This window comes from Glycine max, chromosome 20, assembly GCF_000004515.6.
Source record: "Glycine max cultivar Williams 82 chromosome 20, Glycine_max_v4.0, whole genome shotgun sequence".
In the NCBI taxonomy this organism is placed as follows: Eukaryota; Viridiplantae; Streptophyta; class Magnoliopsida; order Fabales; family Fabaceae; genus Glycine; species Glycine max.
In genome coordinates, this window is record NC_038256.2 from 8,424,175 (window position 1) to 8,444,583 (window position 20,409).

General features: G+C 36.4%; 1 protein-coding gene across 1 annotated transcript; it reads right to left on the reverse strand.

The window, feature by feature from the left end:
• Positions 1-3,269: 3,269 nt before the first annotated feature.
• LOC100797823 (WEB family protein At3g02930, chloroplastic-like) lies at positions 3,270-5,517 on the reverse strand. The gene is made up of 3 exons (XM_041013519.1): positions 5,509-5,517; positions 3,749-4,561; positions 3,270-3,443 (listed from the first exon to the last, which is right to left on the reverse strand). The coding sequence occupies exons 1-3, from the start codon at positions 5,515-5,517 to the stop codon at positions 3,270-3,272; spliced, it is 996 nt and encodes a 331-aa protein (XP_040869453.1).
• Positions 5,518-20,409: the final 14,892 nt, after the last annotated feature.

Genomic DNA, 20,409 nt, shown 5'->3' on the forward strand with positions numbered 1-20,409 from the left:
GCTTTATTGTTTTATTTTTTTTAAAAGAGCATTTACGTAAATAATTGATAACTGAACTTTTGTTTAAAAATTAGGAAAAATTTAATTCTATAAAGGTGGATTTAGACGAGAGCAAAAAATGAAGGATAGAAGAAAAGGAGAACAACAATGCTCCTAAGTTCATATTAGATTGTAGTACATATATAATATCCATCACATACTTTATTGCATGATTCGAAATAGTAGATATATAGTATAAATAAAAACGAACCTAGCTAAATGACAGCTATTCTCAAAAATAAATAAATGACAGCTGTTAATAACTGAAATTCAACTGTTACTATCATAACCAACTTTTAATGACCGAGACTTGCAATAAGCCTAAATAGTTATGCTCTAGCTCTAATAAAAACTATAGAGATAAGCTAATTAATATATATTAAATAGACATATTTTTAAGTTTTGAAAAGCTAGGAAAGCAAGTATTATTAATAGAAAAACCAAAATACTCACGCACAAGTTGTGCTCAGATATTTGTACAAAAAGACCTATGAAGTTCTGTGACTCCAAAAATATAAAAAGTATAAGTATTGTACATGTGTAGACATTGATATGTCCATATAGGTATTCAAGAAGTATCTTATTTTTTTATTTTAAAATTTTGAAAAGAATTGTAAGACACGACTAAGCTATTTTGAGCCGGCTCTGATATGACCGAGTTGTTTCTAATACGACTTTAGTCGCTTTCTGAATTTTTAATATTTTATAATTTTTTTTTGTTTTAAATTTAGGATTTTATAATAATAAAAAGTCCATTTATGTGTTTTTGACTTTGCTCAAATTATGTTTTCATTGAATAAATTTATTTTGTCACTCAACAATTATGTTTGGAGAGTTTGCTAAAACAAAATCTACATATTTATAGTATATATTTTAACAACGCTTAAGATCATAAATATAATTATATTTTAACAGCAGTACTAATTTTATTTTTATTTTGCATTCATATATAATTTTTTTAATAATGTATCTAGGACGTATCATATTCTTAATTTCAAAATAAATGTTATATCTTCATATTTGTGTCGTGTGGTACCTTTGTCATGTTGTATATGTGCCGTATCAGGTATCTAGACTTCATAGAAAATTACATATGCTGCTATATGATTTGAATCTAACGTTACAATAAAGCATGATCAGATATATAACCATTGATCCACCTATGCTGCCTTGCTACCTGTGATTTCCTTTTTTTCCTCTATTAACATGGTATGAAATAAACACTTCATATCAGGCTTGAAGGATGGCGTCTGGCTACGATTTTCAAGAGGATGTCATCCAGGCGGGGGGTTTCAATTTTGTAGAGATTGAAATAGGTAAGGATTTTAAGAAGCTTGAAGCCTTTTTTTGTCCATGAGAATATAGTTTTTTGTTTCTTATATTATTTGTTGGTTATTATATTTAAACACCGTTGTGGTTATCTATTTGTCATGCTTGATCTAGAGAATGAGTAGTATTATCCATACTTAATAAAAATGAATTTATATTCCAAGGAAAGTTTTTCAGGTATTATACACGTGTCATCACCTCATGAATTGGACTATGAGCCTTCTTTCTAAATTTAGAAACTTATACTGGTGTTATAAGCAAATTAATATAGCGCCTCAACAATATTCATTCACTCATATATAAGAAATTATTTTTTTAATTGACATACTTCAGCTTATATTCACTACTAAAATATTATGATTTTACGACACACGTTCTAAGACGGTTATCGGGGACCATCTTAAAATGTGAGGTGATAACGTTTTTGTAATTAAGAGGGCTAAATTTGTATTTTACATCGGTCATTCTAAGACAATTATAAGGAACTGTCTTAGAATGTATGTTAGTGGCAAACTTGTAAATAAAATGATAAGAGACAATGGCGGTTTTTAGTTTAAGATCGTCATTGTTATTGGGAACGTTAATTAATTCCTTGCACATTGCGCCCGCACTACCACAGCTCCTTCCCTCACCTCTCCACTGCATCTCCTTCGACATCGTCACAACAGGAAGCTCTCGCCCCTCCGTCAGTCACGCCGTCCATCACCGTGTATATTTGTTGCTCCCTTACAGGTAAGATGAAATAAGGGCATGTTTGGGTACCTTGATTAGGTTTTAGAACGCTTAGTATTTGGGAATGTACCACGAATGATTTATTTGACATTGAGATTCTATGAGAAATGTCAACATAGACTATTTGGTTGACTTTGAGTTGCTCACATTGTACACATTGCTACACACCCTAGTGTCATTAGGGTAACTTGTATTTTCTTGCAATGAAGTTTTGTTCAACCAGATTCTTTGAAAATTATAGGAGACCCTTGTTATCTAGTTTTATCTTTAGCTTGAGCATGGGCATGGTTCATGACCAGTTGCGGTTTTAATACGATGAGTGAATGGCATGAACTCCCTTACATTATTTCTCACTGCAATGCCCTTTTAATTAACAGTGGTTTTCAATTTAGGTTGAGAAGTTAAAATGGAACAAGTCATATGATTTCTGGTAAGGTCATTGTAGTAAGTATTAACTAATTAACATGATGTGTCCCACTTCTCATATAGACTAGGAACTTGACAGGAACATTGGGTGTTACCTAATAATTCATTTCTTATATGCATTCAGGTGATGATTGCAATCAAAAGATCACTTGTCAGTCTTTGAGGTACATATTTAAATGCATTCTTAATGGTTTTTATATTTCTTGAATCCTTTTAAAGTTGCTTCTTATCTGATGCCCCTGCATAGTATTTTGTTCCATGTATGTGAAGGGTGCAAATTATGTGTACACATTAATGTGGTTTGTCTTGACATAACTAATGTAATTGATGTTTTGATTTAGTTTCTATATTTTTCCAATCTTTTGTATGGTTTGTTGACCTTATCTGCTACACAACCGGTTTTCTTTTTTATCAACACTGAATATTTGGTCTGTTCACATTATCGCAGCCAATTTTGGTTACTGAGATAGAAACAACATTCTCAATTTTAATTAAAAAACAGTATCCTCAGTGTGGTGGTTTCTGGTTGTAGCTTCTTCCAGCAACTTAGATAACTCCTCCACCTTCTTAATAGATTCAAGTTCCCTAATTCGGAGTTCATCATTTTCTTGAAACATACACTACAACTCATTATCTTTATCCAATAAGTTATCCTTCAATTTCATGTTCTCAGTTGTTGCTTCCTTAAGAGCTTCCTGTAGTTGGATTGCCTCAGCCTCAACTTCCTTCAGATTTTCCTTCAACTAAGCTTCTTCCTCCCTGTTGGCATTAGCTTCTTCCTCAGTTTCTTTAAGCAAATAAAGCAATCTTTTTATTTCTTTTTCCAGGGACACCTTCTCTTCTTCATTTTTCTTTATGCAGCTAACTAGTTGAAGCTCTCTCTGCTCCCACTCAGCCTTGGAGTTCTCAAAGGCACTCTTAGAATTTTCAATAATACATACAAGAACATTAATCTCATATCGTGCCTCATCAAGCATGGACTAGTAATTTTCATTAGTAGCTTTTAACACTAACTTTAAGTCTTCAATCTGGGCATCATCGCTTTCACTTTCAGCTTGGATGTTTAGTAGATTTTCTTTGGCTTGTCTAGCTTCTGCAGATACTTCATGTAATGCATGAAGCTAAGTTTTCCATTGCCTTTTTACTATTTTCTTCTTCATCCCTAGAATTCTCTAATTCACTAATGAATAAAGGTTTTTTTTTCTTCTAATAAGGCCTGAACACTAGAAGCAGCAAGCTTTACATCATTCAAAGCCTGTGCTTTCTCTTCCTTAACCCTCTCAAGTTCAGATGTTAGAGCCTCAACTTCCTTTGACTTTTCAAGACTTTCTTCCTTAGCCTTACAAAGTTGGCATTGTGAATCCTCAACATCTGCTCTCTGTCTCCCAATTGTCATTTCTAATAATTCCACCTTCTCTTTAAGAGTATCAACTTCAGATTCTGCTTCATGCAACAAATCATTGTTTCCTTCTACTCGTTTCATTATAGATTCCAAATACTCTGATGCATATATCTCCAATTTGTTTGCTTCTTCAATCCTCATTTCTAGTTCCTCTACCTTTGTATGCCACTCCTCTAGTAGGGTACGTGCATAAGATTCATCCATCTTCGAAGCTACAAGCTCCACATTAAGCAGTTCAATAAAAGATTCTCTCTCTGACAACTTATCATCGTAACCCTTTGATTTTTCAAGTTCTTCCTTGAGAGCTTCTATATCTGTTTTAAGTTTCAATATAAGTTGATTTTGTCTAGCCTCTGTTTCCACTTTTGAATCCAGTAAGGCCTTCAATCGCATCAATTCACTTGATAAAAACTCTGCTTTCTCTGCAAGAATCTCGACAATTTTAGTTGCATCATCAGCATGATTCAATGCCTGGTTCTTTGCATAACAAGTCAAGGCAAGTTGTTGTTTAACCCGCTGAAGCTCCTGAGTGGTGGAGAGAAGAGAATCCATGTTCAATGCATGCTGGTTCCTCACACTTTCAATCTTTTTCTGCCATTCTTCTTTCTTCTTCTTAACAGTTTCAATTCCAGCCTATTCCAATTCCATAACTCGGAACTTCTCAATCTCAAAATTCTCCTCAGGGCATTTTTGAGCAATCAATGCTTCCAGGAGTTTCTCATTTGCTTCCTCATCCACTCTTTGTGCTTCTTTCAAGTCATCTACTGCTTTTAGCTTCTCACTCTCAACCTAAATAAGCTACTCTTTTGTTTTCTTTAGGTCTTGATGAGCAAGATTCAATTGATTTTGTAACTCAAAACGCTTTGCAACTCTAGCGTGTTGTTTCTGACAAAACCAAGGAATATATACACACAGATCAAAGTGCAGATACCCTTAAAAGGAAAGAAACATTAATTAAAATATTTTTGTAAATCAGCTATAAGGAATAATGAAAGAAACATCCCCAGCAGTTTCCAACCAGATATTGAACATCTCAGAACAAAGGGTAAGAAGTCATGCATTAATGTCAAATAATTAGCAGTTTAGCACTAATTGGTTGAGTGATCCATCTTCAAGCAAAAAAGGTTTAAAGGCAACTTGAGATGTTAGGAAGTTAAATGATTGATCAAACAATTAGAAATAAAAATAAAGAAAAAAGTTCAAGTGCTGCAACTATTTGACAATATAGAAAAATATGACTGAAATCTCAAAGAAAGATGAGACCTTAAGTGCAATTTGTAACTTACATCAGGTGGGGTGGCAGAGGGTCTTGGTGATTTTCGCTCAACAGTGGGCTTTGAATTCACGGATCGAGGTGATCATTCCACAGAAAGCCGTGAATTTTGCAAAGGTGATGGTGACTCAGATTTTGGCTTGGATACTAGTTTGCTAGTTTTACTGACTCTAGGAGTTGCAATTGATCCTTTGTTGGAATTTTCAGATAGATTGGGCCTATCAAATGACAGCAGTATCTTAATATAATAAATAAATATTGACCTAATCTAGACACGTAATATGATAAAAATTATTCTAGGGGTTACCTTTTCCATTTTTTCCAAGTCTCCATATCACCATAACTATGATAGATATTATGATGACCACTGCAATAAATGTAGTTATAGATGCGACTAATGGAATAATAAACTTCTGGTTGTTGCTCTTGCATAACCCTATTTGATAGGGATGAAAGGTTTCCATCCAGACTGGAATGTAGCCAAGTGCCAATTAATTATCATAAGATTGATGATAATAGAAGAATTATGGAATGGGGTGAAAAACTATATAATCATGAAGAGTATTAGTGTTTTTTAAACAGAAGAAAGGCTAAATAAGAAAGAGTAACAAATTCAGAAAGAGTAACAAATTCTAAAATTCTCGTAATTTTGGTGTTGCTAGTGGCTGGCTAGCTGCTTATTGTTTCTAATTCTAAATACTAGTCAAATAACAAAGGATGTTTCAAAAAGCATGAAACAATAGAGGGTGAAGAACAAATGTTGCTAAGGGATTTAACAAACTCTATAATTATGTTCGTCTTTAGGACTATTTATTTTATTCCAACAAAGTTGTGTGTAGTTATAGCCTAGGAGCAAACCTCAATTGCTAAGAGTTGTTTAATGACTTTTCCTTTAGACTATTAGGAATGGAACCTGTGAGCATATTCCTCTACAAATTACTACAAACATGGTTTAATGTGTTAAATATATTAACACAAATGTGACAAGAAAAAGGATCTTGTGGCAATGCTTAAACAAACCGCAACTTACAGAATCTTTAATTGTGGTGGTTGTGCAAAAAAATTTGGCACCTCCCCTATCAATTCATTGTTTGACAAATCCTTGCAACAAAATAGCTTTTTCTTTACAACTTAACCTTTTTGACAACCTCTTTAATGTTCCTCCTATAGAATGCTTAGGTATTCATGCTGAAATACAGATTTATGTAAAAATTAATAGAAAAAACTTACAAAGCCTCTCATTTTGTGCAGCATGTTCTGAATTGTGAATGACAATTGAATGATAAATTCTGATCCTTGCCAAATTTATGCTTGAAATATCATTCCTTAGTCCCTCAAAATAATTCCACTTGGAAATGTGCTAACCCAGTTTCTTTATTGCCAAAAAATCTGGTCTCCTATCCTAAATTGGTTTTACACTAATCAGGGTATAAGTTGCTTCCTATTCTTTGTTCTTGCAAAAAACAATGTATTTTTGATTTCATATTACCTGGAAAACAAAAAACATAAGAAAGAAATACAATCGAATTTCAGGTCAAGCTCAAGATTCATTGCTAACCCCTATAGTTAGTTTGATAGAATAATTTGATAGTTTAGTTAGTTACATGCAGAGATAATGATTGCAACAAGGCATGTTGCCTATAAAAAACACTTGGGTTGAGAGGAAGACTGTATGTTGTTATTTGGGAGGAAATTCAAATTTTTGTGATACAGTCCAGGCCTGAAATCAGGCTATTTGGAATCACAAGTCACTGCTCCAATGACAAGATTGGCCACTTGCCTTGGCCAAATTCATCACATACCCTTAAAGAACAAAACATGGCATCCATAGCATAAGCCCCATGTTTATACACCAACATCCTTGGAAGATGAGTCAAATAGAAAGCATGAGACAAGCGTTGAACATCATGAGGAAAAATATTTGCTGCAAAAGCTGATAATAGTGAGACAAGGTCACCATGAGCTGTAGCAACTAGTGGTAATGGACTTCAAGTCCAACATGGTCTATGGAGTGAAAATTAATTGAATAGTTCTTTAATTAATTTTGACATGATAAATACATATATCGTCAGTGTGTTTGAATTAATTTTCTTTGACAATTGGTTTCCTACATTTAGCTTAAACAATTTGTATTGCTTGTTGGTACTACTATTTAATTATGTAACAAAGTTAAGGCTCCCAAAGAACTTGTTGTTGTTGGGCTGAACATAAACTCATCTAATTATCACTGACCCTACTGCACCCAAAGTTTTTGTTACTACTTCACATATAAGTATTGTTTAATATTACAATTGTCTACATTGTGAGCGAACCATAGTTCCCAGTTTGAGATTGAATACAACGATTAATACAGACAGTTTGTATTAATCGTTGTATTGAATCTTGAATTATTCATTTGGACAGTTTGGGAAGACTAATTTCTTTATACTTAATTCATACTTATAGGTTAAGTATGTTGTGTTAATTCTGACTGAATTTCAGTTTAGTACATCTTTCTTTGTTCTCCGGATGCATACATGATCATGGTGAATTCATGTCACCGCTTTCATGTCGTGTACTTGGAGATCAATGCAAAATACTGTCGAAATTTCATCAAATTTAACATAACCTACTTAACTTGTACGTATGAATCAAGTAAAAAAAAAAAGTCTTTCCGAAAAGGATAGTGTCACACCTTTTTATCAAAAAAAGAGGTTTTCATGCATATCGGATAATGTACCCCATATGAAAGTACACCAAACATGGATCAAAGTTGGATGAGAGCAGCATGAATAAGTGACGAGTATGAGAATAGAGTTGAAGAATTCTTGCTATTTGTGCAACATAATGCAGTAGAAATGGGTGGAAAATATCTTAGTCCATGTGTTAAATGTCTGAATGGGAGACAACAGCCATTAAATGACATTAGAGCACATCATATATGTGACGGTATCAGTTCTACTTATACAAAATGGATATGGCATGGTGAGTTACCACAAATGTCACCAATCCCTTGGACTGAGGCAGTTCATGTACAAGTGAGAGATCGTATAAAAGACATGTTACGCGATCTTGGGAAAGAGGATTTTACGCAAGCGCATGCACCTTATTATGAAAAATTAGAAACTGATTCTAAGAAGCCATTGTATCTGGGATGCACAACCTTCACACGGTTACTGAGGTTGTTAGCTTTGGTGAACTTGAAGGCAAGATTTGGTTGGAGTTACAAAAGCTTCACTGAATTGCTTTTGTTATTGAAGAATATGCTTCCTGAAGATAACACGTTACCCAAGAATCATTATGAGGTGAATAAGATATTATGTCCTGCGGATTTGGAATACCAGAAAATACATGCATGTCCTAATGATTGTATTTTGTATAGAAATTAGTTTGCCGAAATGCGCAACTGCCTTACATGTGGGCTTTCACCCTACAAGGTGAAGTCTGACGAATGCAGTGATGATGCAACCACAAACAACGATCATCCAACAAAGGTTTGTGGTATCTTCCAATAATACCAAGGTTTAAGCGATTGTTTGCTAATGCAGATGACGCAAAAAATCTAACATGGCATACAGATGGCAGAAAATTGATGGATTGCTTTGTCATCCTGCTGATTCTCCCCAATGGAAGACAATTAATCAGTTGTATCCGGATTTTGGACAAGATCCTAGAAACCTAAGGCCTGGTCTTGTTTCCGACAGAATGAATCCTTTTGGTATCTTGAGCTCCAGCCATAGTTCAGGGCCTATTTTGCTAATGATTTACAACCTTCCTCCTTGGTTGCGCATCAAGCGAAAATACATTATGTTGTTTATGATGATAGCCGGTCCAAGACAACCAGGAAATGACATTGATGTGTATATTGCTCCGTTGATTGAAGACCTAACAAAATTGTGGGTAGAAGGGGTTGATGTGTATGATGGGAATCTTCAGCAGAGCTTCAGGTTGCGTGCAATGATTTTCTGCACCATTAAAAACTTTCCTGCTTATGGGTATTTGAGTGGATATAGTGTCAAAGGACACCACGCATGTCCTATATGTAAGAAAGACACAAGTTACATCCAACTAAAGCATGGAAAGAAGACAGTGTATATGATAACTGCAAAATATGAGTTATTTTTTATAACAAAAATATATTAAAAATATCTTTAAAAATATTTATTTAGGAGTTATTTTTGGCTTAAATGATAGGAATTGAATTTTCTTATTTATGGCTTGCAGATATGAAAAGGAAGGATTAAAATAAAAAAAAAAGATCTAGAAAATATCAAAAATATAAACAAGGAAGATTTTTGGCATCAGGTTCAAGTCCACTACAACAACTATAAAAAGGGAGTCAAGCCCAAGTCCACTCCAGCAGCTATAAAAAGGGAGTCAAGACAAGGAGAAAAGACACACTAGATCTCAGAGCACTCTAATACACACCTAAAGCCTGAGAACTATCCCTTAGGGAATTCTCTCTTCTCTCTCATCATTTTCTCTATTCCCTTATTCCATCCCTTCTCCTCCATCAGTTCCTATACCTCTTTTCTAGTGTAAGGCCCCTTATGGCTATGAGAGGCTAAACCCTTAGTTAGGGTCTGATAGGCCTAAAAAGCCGAAAGATGTATTGTACACTTCATATTTATCAATGCAGACAGGTGTTTTCTTTCCTATTATCCTTTCTTACTTTTAATTTCATGCATCATTCATCCTTGCATCATCTTTGGGGGTTAGGTGCTTGGCAGAGGGTAATCCTTAATAGAAATACAAGGAAGGTCTTGCATGCATTTATTTTAGGAATTAATCACTTGACAGAGGGTAATTTCTAATAGAACTAAAAGCAAAGAGTATCTTAATAAAATCATTGTTACACATAGAGTGATTAAATTATGCCCATGCATCAAAGCAAGCATCTAGAATTAGAACTTCATGCATTTTATCTATTGAATCTTTGCAAAGACATTTGGGAGATAGATAGGTAAAATAGGCTTGTCATCATAAGACATTAGGGACAAGTATTCTAATAGATGTGGGTAGGATAAATTCACATGGTTGATAGAGAAAAATCACAAATAATACATCTTAGGTAAATAAGGCATGCTAGGTCCTAGCATTCCCATCTCATTGAATTCCCTATTATTTCTTTTGTTTTCTATTAGTAGTTATTATTCTATACCATGTTCTTTTAAATTTATCTTTTATACCTCATCTTATCTTTTCCTCTTATAAATTGGAAATTATCCAACACAAGTACAAAACAAAGTCCCTACGGAAATCAACACTCGGACTTCCGAGTTTTTACTACTTCGACATTTGGTACACTTGCCAAACTGTTAACAAGTTTTTGACTTCGTTGCTGGGGATTTTGTTCTTCTTACTTGGTTGCCATACATTTTCAATTTGTAAGTATTAATTCTTCTTTAGTCTTTACTTTATAATTTTTAATCATTATTTTTCTTCTCCCTTCTTTTTCTTCTATAATTTGCACAATAGTGCTTGTTTTTTTGTATGTGAGGAGAACTACAATTGAAGATTTAGCTCCACTTAATCCAAAAATGAAAGCTACTTGCAGGCATAAAAACGCTGCGAGAAAAAGAAGAGAGCAAGAAATACAAGGGAGTAGTCAACCCTCACCTCCACCCTCTCTATAAAGCTATTATCAAATGGAAGAGGAACATGCACAACGAGTGACACTAGAGGACTACTCTAATACAACTACCCCACAATTCTTCACCAGTATTGCAAGGTCGGAGGTTCAAGCGGCCAACATATCTTCTTCTCACTCTCTCATACAGCTGATACAAGGAAACCTCTTCCACAGTCTACCAAATGAGGATCCTTATGCTCATCTTGCCACCTACATAGAAATTTGTAACATGGTAAAGATAGTCGGTGTTCCCGAGAATGCCATACGCCTCAATCTCTTTTCTTTTTCTTTGGCAGGGGAAGCAAAAAGGTGGTTACACTCCTTCAAAGGCAATAGCTTGAGGACCTAGGAAGAAATTGTCGAAAAGTTCTTAAAGAAATACTTCCTAGAGTCAAAGACTGCTGAAGGAAAGATGGAAATATCCTCATTTCATCAATTCCCTGATGAATCACTCAACAAGGCGCTCAACCGTTTCCACGGACTACTCAGAAAGACGCCTACACATGGGTACAGTGAGCTGATGCAATTAAACATTTTCATAGATGGTCTGCAACCATAGTCAAAGCAACTCCTTGACACATCCGTAGGGGGAAAAATCAAGCTAAAGACACCAGAGAGGGCAATGGAGCTGATAGAGAACATGGCGGTCAGTGATCATGCCATCCTTCATGATCAAGCATACACGCCAACAAAGAGGAGCCTTTTGGAACTCACAGCCCAAGATGCAACACTGGCCCAAAACAAGTTATTGGCCCAAAAGATAGAGGCCCTAACGGAGCCCCTCAGCAAGCTCCCTCAACAAATACAAGCAGTAAGTCCCTATTACCTTTCAATCATGCAAATAGGGGGATGCCACATCTGCGGTGGAGCACACGAGTCAAGGCAATGCATAGCCTAAGAAGATTCTTCCAGGGAGGTGAACTACATGGGAGCTCAAAATCACCACGGATTCCAAGGCTACAACCAAGGAGGATCACTAGGATTCAACCAAGATAGGAATTTAACACATGGCTCAAGCTGAAGGAATCATCCGGGGAACCAGTTCAACAAGGAGCAAAGAAGTTAACTTGTCCAGAATTCCAAACAAGGGGTTGATCTTTATGAAAAGACCAACAAGCTTGAGGAGACACTGAATCAATTCATGCATATGTCCATGTCCAACTATAGGAGCACAGAGTCATCCATCAAGAACCTAGAGATACAAATGGGACAATTAGCCAAACAAATGGCTGAAAGATCCACTAACAGTTTTGGAGCCAACACCGAGAAGAATCCCAAAGAGGAGTGCAAGGTAATTTTCACTAGGAGGGAAAGTGTTGAGAAGAAAAAGAGAATTGAGGAGGATGTGCGTGATGAGGAAGGAGAAAAGAAAGAAGAGGGAGAAAAAGATAAGAGTAAGGAGAGTGGTAATGAGGTCTCAACCACTAAGACCAAGACCAAGAGCCAGTTAGCTCGGGAGGCCAAAAGAGAGATATTGTCAGCCTCACCAAAGGAGATACCATACCCTCCGGTGCCATCAAAGAAGGATAAGGAATGCTATTTCAAGTGGTTCCTTGACATATTCCAGAACCTGGAGATTACTATCCCTTTTGGAGAGGCCATACAGCAGATGTCATTGTACAAAAAGTTCTTAAAGGACATCCTCATAGAGAAGGGAAAGTACATTAACAATGAAACCATTATGGTGGAAGAAAATTGCAGTGTAGTAATCCAAAAGCTACCTCCTAAGTTCAAATATCTAGGAAGCGTCACCATCCCATGCTCTATTGGGAATGTATCCGTAGGTAAGGCTCTTATTGACTTAGGAGCAAGTATCAATTTGATGTCGCTTTCTATGTACAGGATAATAGGAAACCTGAAGATTGAACCTACAAGGATGACGCTCTAGCTAGCAGACCGCTCCATCACAAGACCGTTCGGGGTAGTTGAAGACGTCCTGGTCAAAGTCCATCAACTTACTTTTCTGGTGGACTTTGTAATCATCGACATTGAAGATGTTGAGATCCCTTTGATTCTGGGTTGGCCATTCATGGTGACTGCAAAGTGTGTTGTGGACATGGGGAAGGGTAACTTGGGGATGAGTGTGGAAGACCAGAAAGACACATTCAACTTGTTTGAGGGAATTAAGCATCCTAGTGAAAGCAAGACTTGTTTTAAGGTGGAGGAAATTGAGCAAAAAGCTAACCTCATTGTGGGGCACCTAAATTCTGTTTTTCTAGAAGAAGATGAAGCCAAGCCAGTTGAGAATCCTACATACTCTTCTAGGGCCAAAACAGGTCAAGACCCGAGCCACTCCAGACATTCCACCTGCTCCTCCACCTGTCGACCAGACCTTTATGCCTTTTTCTCAATCAGATCAGCTCCTCCCTATGCTGCATAGCCTCCACCATGGGCAATACCTACTGATGCAGAGTCTCCATCATCTCTCCCTCCAGTAGCCCATGGTGACACCAGAGGCATTCATAGCCCAGGTTGCTTGGCCAGGAGTCCAACTTCCTTTTGTTAAGGGGGGTGACACCTTTGGTGTAGCTGATGATGATGCCACAGATGTTGAAGCTGATGATGATTATGTTGTGGACACTAGTGATGCTCATGGAGCTTGGGATCCAGGGCCCACACAAGATTGAGACCCAATTTTTTACCATAATTTATTTTCATTTATTTATGTTTATTGTCTTTAGTTTTTCTTTTTCTTTATCTTTCTTTATTTTTCTTTAATTTCAACAATTTAATTCTAGTAGATTAAATTCAGTCATTGAATAAAAATTGCATGATATTTATGAAGTCATTGCCAAAGTTTTCTATGAAGGACTCAAACATTTGAAATTTTGCATACCAATTTTTGTGAGAATGTTGGTTCCATAAAGGCAAATGTCAGTTTAAGTAGTGGAGTATGAATCACAACAAAGAGAGGAAAAGGTTAGTCTGTCTGAATGAAATCATGGTACAGTAAGCCAATGACTTTGTCTTGTCCCGGTGAGTTGTGTGAAACCTACTTGTGAGAGAAAGTCTATTTTTAATTTCCTGATTTTTCATCCTCCTTAGACTGTTAGATTAATTACATGAGGTGGAAATGATCAAGGCCCTGTTTCTTCTTATTTTCAGACACTTAGACAAAAAGCAAACCTTTGATGATAATTTATCCCTTGCACCTTATTTGAGACAAAAATGATAATCATGTTTTTTTCAAAAACCCTTAAACCTACTTTAATTATCTCCTACTTTGTTTTAGGGTTTAAGAGAGCATAAGGATTTTAGTCATGATATGCCTCTAATTTGGGGGAGGATTAAGGTAAAAATTGTCTCAGGAAGGTAAAACAACACACAATAAGGCACCCTAAAAAAAGCATGTAAGCCCAAAGTTTATTTCCTTAAAAAAAACAAAGAAAAAGGAGATAAATCCTAAAAAAGAAAAGAATAAGAATAAGGGCAGAAAATAAATAGGTGCCATAAGTGTTGTTAGAACAATAAATTGAGGCTGAAAAACAAAAAACCCTAGCCTAAATAAGTGGAAGTTTTTCTATGATAAATGCTTTCTTATAACCCTATTTTTGAAATCCCAAAAAAACCATAATTTCTTTGATTAGCCAGGCCACATTACAAGCCAATTAAATTCCTTAGTGATGCACCAAGTGTAAGCAGTATAACTTTAATTGAGATGAAGTGCAAAATTGGGAACATTAATTATAGGTCGTAGAATTTTAAACACTCACCCAAGATACTTGTGCACAGAGACAATTTTAAACACTCACCCAAGATACTTGGCATTAGGTTCAAGTCCACACCAACAACTATAAAAAGGGAGTCAAGCCGAAGTCCACTCCAACAACTATAAAAAAGGAGTCAGGCCAAGGAGTAAAGACACACTGAGTCTTAGAGCACTCTAATACACACCTAAAGCCTGAGAACTCTCCCTTAGGGAATTCTCTCTTCTCTCTTATCATTTTCTCTATTCATTTCTTCCATCCCTTCTCCTCCATCAATTCCTATACCCCTTTTCTAGTGTAAGGCCCCTTATGGCTATGAGAGGCTAAACCCTTAGTTAGGGTCTGACAGGCCTAAAATGCAAAATGATGTATTGTACACTTCATATTTATCAATGCAAACAGGTGTTTTCTTTTCTATTATCCGTTTCTTACTTTTAATTTCATGCATCATTCATCCTTGCATCATCTTTGGGGGTTAGGTGCTTGGTAGAGGGTAATCCTTAATAGAAATACAAGTAAGGTCTTGCATGCATCTATTGTAGGAATTAATCGCTCGACAGAGGGTAATTTCTAATAGAACTAAAAGGAAGGGGTATCTTAATAAAATCATTGTTAGACATAGAGTGATTGCATTATGCCCATGTATCAAAGCAAGCATATAGAATTAGAACTTCATGCATTTTATCTATTGAATCTTTGCAAAGACATTTGAGAGATAGATAGGTAAAATAGACTTGTCATCGTGAGACATCAGGGGCAAGTATTCTAATAGATGTGGGTAGAATAAATTCACTTGGTTGATAGAGAAAAATCACAAATAATACATCTTAGGTAAATAAGGCATGCTAGGTCCTAACTTTCCCATCTCATTGAATTCCCTATTATTTCTTTTTTTTATTAATAGTTATTATTTTATACCTATTCTTTTAAATTTATCTTTTATACCTTATCTTATTTTTTCCTCTTATAAATTGGAAATTATCCAACATAAATACAAAACAAAGTCCCTATGGAAATTGACACTCGAACTTCTGAGTCTTTACTACTTGGACATTTGGTACACTTGCCAAACTGTTAACAGTGTACAAGGCATCGAAGATTTCTAAAATCTTATCACCCGTATCGGTGAATGAAGAAGGCATTTAATGGGTCATTAGAGATTGATAGTGCACCAAAACTGTTGTCTGGACATGAAGTTTTTGATCGAGTCAAGCACATCATAACTATGTTTGGGAAGACACAAAAAAAGGATGGGACTGAGAAGAACATTTGGAAGAAAAGGTCAATATTCTTTTATCTTCCTCACCGGTGTGATCTAAATATGTGACATTGTCTAGATGTAATGCATGCTGAGAAAAATGTCTGTGATAGTTTAATTGTCACCCTTCTCAACATTAAAGGCAAGACAAAAAATGGTTTGAAATGTCGTCAAGATTTGGTAGACATAGGAATACGACAGCAGTTGCATCCAGTATCACAAGGTCATCGAACGTATTTGCCCCTAGCATATCACACAATGTCAACGACAGAGAAAAAAAGCTTTTGTCATTGTCTAAAAAATGTCAAATTCCCACAAGGATACTCTTCAAATATCAAGAGCCTTGTATCCGTCAATGATCTGAAGTTGGTTGGGTTGAAGTCTCATGATTGTCACATTTTAATGCAACAATTGTTGCCTGTAGCTGTTCATGGTATTTTGCCTAACAAAGTTAGGGTTGCCATAACTTGGTTGTGTTTTTTTTAATGCGACCTGCAGCAAAGTCATTGACCCTTAACAGTTGGATGATTTGAAAAATGAGACTTCCATTATCATTTGTCAATTGAAGATGTATTTTCCACCATCATTTTTTGACATTATGATTCACTTAGTTGTGCATCTTGTACGAGAGATACGGTTGTGTAGGCCCGTCTTTCTATGGTGGATGTATCCGGTTGAGCGGTGCATGAAGGTGCTGAAAAGTTATGCAAAGAATCAATATCAACCCAAAGCAAGCATTGTCGAAAGGTACGTCGCGGAGGAAACTATTGAGTTCTGTTATGAGAATATTGAAAATCCTACACATGTCGACCTTCCTCAAAGTCGTCATGAGTGCACATCGTAAGGTAGGGGAACACGGGGATTCAATGTTGTAACCATAGATCACCATTAGCTATCACAAGTGCATCTATATGTACTAAACAACACATCAGAGGTTATCCCGTACATAGATACTCACAAACAAAATGTGGCAACTACTCACCCAAAGATAAACATGATGAGGGTGTTGCAAGAGCACAATAGGACTTTCATTAACTGGTTTAGAAAAATTATCTTTGCTCATGACAGTGCTTCCAAAACATTAAGGTTGTTAGTTGTTGGGCCAAATCTCAATGTCCCCACTTGGAAGGGATATGATATTAACAACTATTCTTTGTACACAAGGTCCCAAGATGATAAAAGTACCGTGCAGAACAGTGGGGTGACTGTTGATGCTCATTTAGATCACTTTAGCAGTGCATTAGATAACAATCTCATACGAGTGTCCATGCCTTATTTTGGAGTCATTCAAGAAATGTGGGAGCTTGATTATGGTGAATTTAGAGTCCCTGTCTTCAAGTGCAAGTAGGTTAATGGAAATTTGGGTGTCCGTCAAGACAAAATGGGGTTTACTTTGGTTGACCTTGAAAAGTTTGGTTACAAGGATGAGCCTTTCATCATGGCAGCACAAGTTAGACAGGTGTTTTATGTCCAAGATTCGAGTGACCCAAGATGGTCAGTTGTTCTACAGGGGAAAACAAGTTGTATCCCTTACCATATTGATGCTTCAACACTTGTTGTTAATGAACTACCCACCTTTTCCCCACAGATGCCTTCCATAAATGCTGAAAATGAGGAGGATGATGTAGACGCAAATTGTAACGATCATGATGAAGGTTTATGTGAGAATACAGCTACAACTGTGGTATATACCTAAGTAATGTTTAATATATGAAATTATCTATTTTGCATTTTTCAATTGTGGTTCTTTACAATTTGATACTTACATGTTGTTGTAATTACTTTGTGTTTATTGATTATTATTTTAATTTTGGACAGGACCCATGGAAACAACCCCAAGTTCCTCTCCACCTTCAGATGCTCCTTCAGGAACTACATCAAGGAAGACTAGACAAACTACCCGACTCAGAAGATTGACTAGCAGAAGCTTGGATTAGCCATGACCTACTGTCAATGTCAACCCTACAACTAGTACAGGATCAGGCCCCCATAAAGAAAAGTTTCATAGTTACCTGGGGGTAGTAGTGCGGGAAAAAAATCCCAATTGTACACTTGAGTTCGAAAGTTGTCTCGCAATCTCTGAAGAACCTAATATGGGATGACATTATGGTAAGTGCAGTTCATTAACCATTTCAATTTCCTTTTATTAAATTAACTTGGGTAGGTCGTCAACATAGTAGAGGTTTTAATACAATTTTGTATTGTAGGGTAAATTTGACATCCCTAAAGGATCAACTGCCAAGAAGAAGGTCATGTCAATGGTTGCCACAAGATGAAGGCAATTTAAGTCTTCCCTCACCACTAAATATGTAAATGCTGACAATGAGGGTGAGGATAAACTTGATCCTTCTGCTAAGTATGGTATGGATCCAGAAACTTGGGAACAATTTCTGAATAGTTAGCAAACCCCTAATTGGCAGGTATGATGTAATTAACAAGTTTATAGTTAAAATTTGATGTATGTTAACAATTTTAATGTCATTATTTAGTGGAAACTGTTTATAATGCATGCCAGGGAATACAAAAAGGGTTATGATCTGCTAGAAAAAAACTGTTGGACGAGAAAAGGAAGACAAAACTCCTGAGTTTATGGAAAATTCAGCTATAATCATCGATCCTCCATCTCCAATTGCAAGACATATGAAGTGGAAGATGGCCCAAACAAAGCAATATAGGCAGATGACATCTATAGAGGCACAACAAACCTCTGAAAAAATTGTGAGTTCATTTTATGAGTACATTTGAATAACTAATAATGTAATGGAAACCAAGAACTGAATTCATAGTATAACATATCTTTTTTGGTTGTCATAGGATGATTTACAAGAACACACCATGCAGGGTAGCTTTGTTCCTGATGGTCATGAGGACATATTGAATACTGCGCTTGGGCGACCGGAGCATCTTGGTCGTGTTCATGTAGCTGGCCATGGTGTGACCATCAATCAGTACTTTGGACAGGCATTGCGTGCCTCCAACACTTCTTCGGCCACAATCACCCCAGATCAATTGGTAGAAATCATAGGAAATCTTATGGAAGAGTGGAGGAGAGAGATAGAAGAGGAAAAAAACGTAGCTTGGAGATTACGAAAAAAGAGTTGAAGGAGGTGATTAAAATTGAGTTGTCTCAAATGGCCTCTGTCGCAACCTACCCTACGACAAGCGTGCGGGCAAAAAGAAAAAGTGTGTCTTTCAAAAAGAAAACACGTGGGAGACGCCACCAACGTCTATTTGAGGAAAACATTATAAAAACCAAAAAGAGGCCTGCGAATTTTGAAAATAAAGGTTCGGGGGTTGTTTACGCATAGGGAAGGTATTAGCACCCCATGCACCCGTCACAAGGAACGACAACTTTTAATCGAGTGTGCACAACGTGACTTCAAAATTATTTATTTTTCCATTTTTATATATTTTTATTTTTTTGGGGTCGACAAGGGGGCTGCCCTTGCTCCTAAGTATCCTCAGGTGCGATGAAAAATTCAGACCTACGTAGTTCTTTAAGTCTGAATGTTTGTGTCTTAAATTGATTTTATGTTTTTTTGAAAGATTTATTTTATTTGCGAGCAAAGAGTCGTTAAGGCGTTGGACCTTGAAACGAAGTTTTAAATTTTGAAAAGCGGAGAGAATCATTAAGACGTTAAACCATGAAACGATCTCAAGCGATATTTGATAAAAGGAAGTTTGATTATGAGTTGGTTTCTTTATTTTGGTTTTTGTTTGTTAACTTTCAATCTTTTTTAAAGACAATTTTACAGAACTTGTGATCGGTTAGGATTAAACTTTACAAATAAAAACGAGATCATCGATGCTAAATGGAGAAGATGAATATGCACATAATAACTGAGGGGACCCCTAAGGATACATAGATTACATTTAACCCTTGAAGAAAATCTAACTGATTGTTGCACGAGGGACACAAAACAAGAGAACAATGTAGGGGATGATCACGGTCGTGATTCAGTAGCACCTCGACATCGCTTTTCTTCCTTCTTCCTCTTCTTTCTCTCTTTCTCTTTCTTTTTCCAACTTCTGAACCCTAAAACCCCTCCCTCAGCATGGCTATTTATAGAAAAAAGCCATTTTGGGGCAGGGGAGGCTCGCCCATGCGAGCTGGTTACTTAGCTCTAAAGGCATGAGCTCACCCAAGCGAGCTGGTTACTTAGTCATGAAGTTATTTCATGGCCCAGGTGAGCCATATGCTAGCCTGGGTGAGCTAGGGTCTAGAAAAATCTAAAAAAAGACCCTTTTGCCCCCCTTCCTTGGTATCTTTTGTCTTCTTGATCAAAACACTGAGTGATTCCTTGCTTCACACTGTAACTGGTGTCAAATATCGTAATTCGACTAGCAATAATCAAAATATCATATCGAATAATATTCCGCAGAGGAAATTAAGGTCTGACAACCTCAAAACACTCACCCTTAGTGGACGCGCCTGATCCTCACATATTAGTTGCACATGTCAGCACCAAAGGAAGTCGTGTTGAAGCTGCTGTAAATGTTTTACCTGAAGAGCCTTCTATTGTTGATGTGACAACTATGGGCTTGTACATAGTTCATGAAGAGTGTACACAGCTAGTGGCCTTGGGTAAGGTGTTTGATAGGGCACCACGATACACAATGTCCCTTATGCAG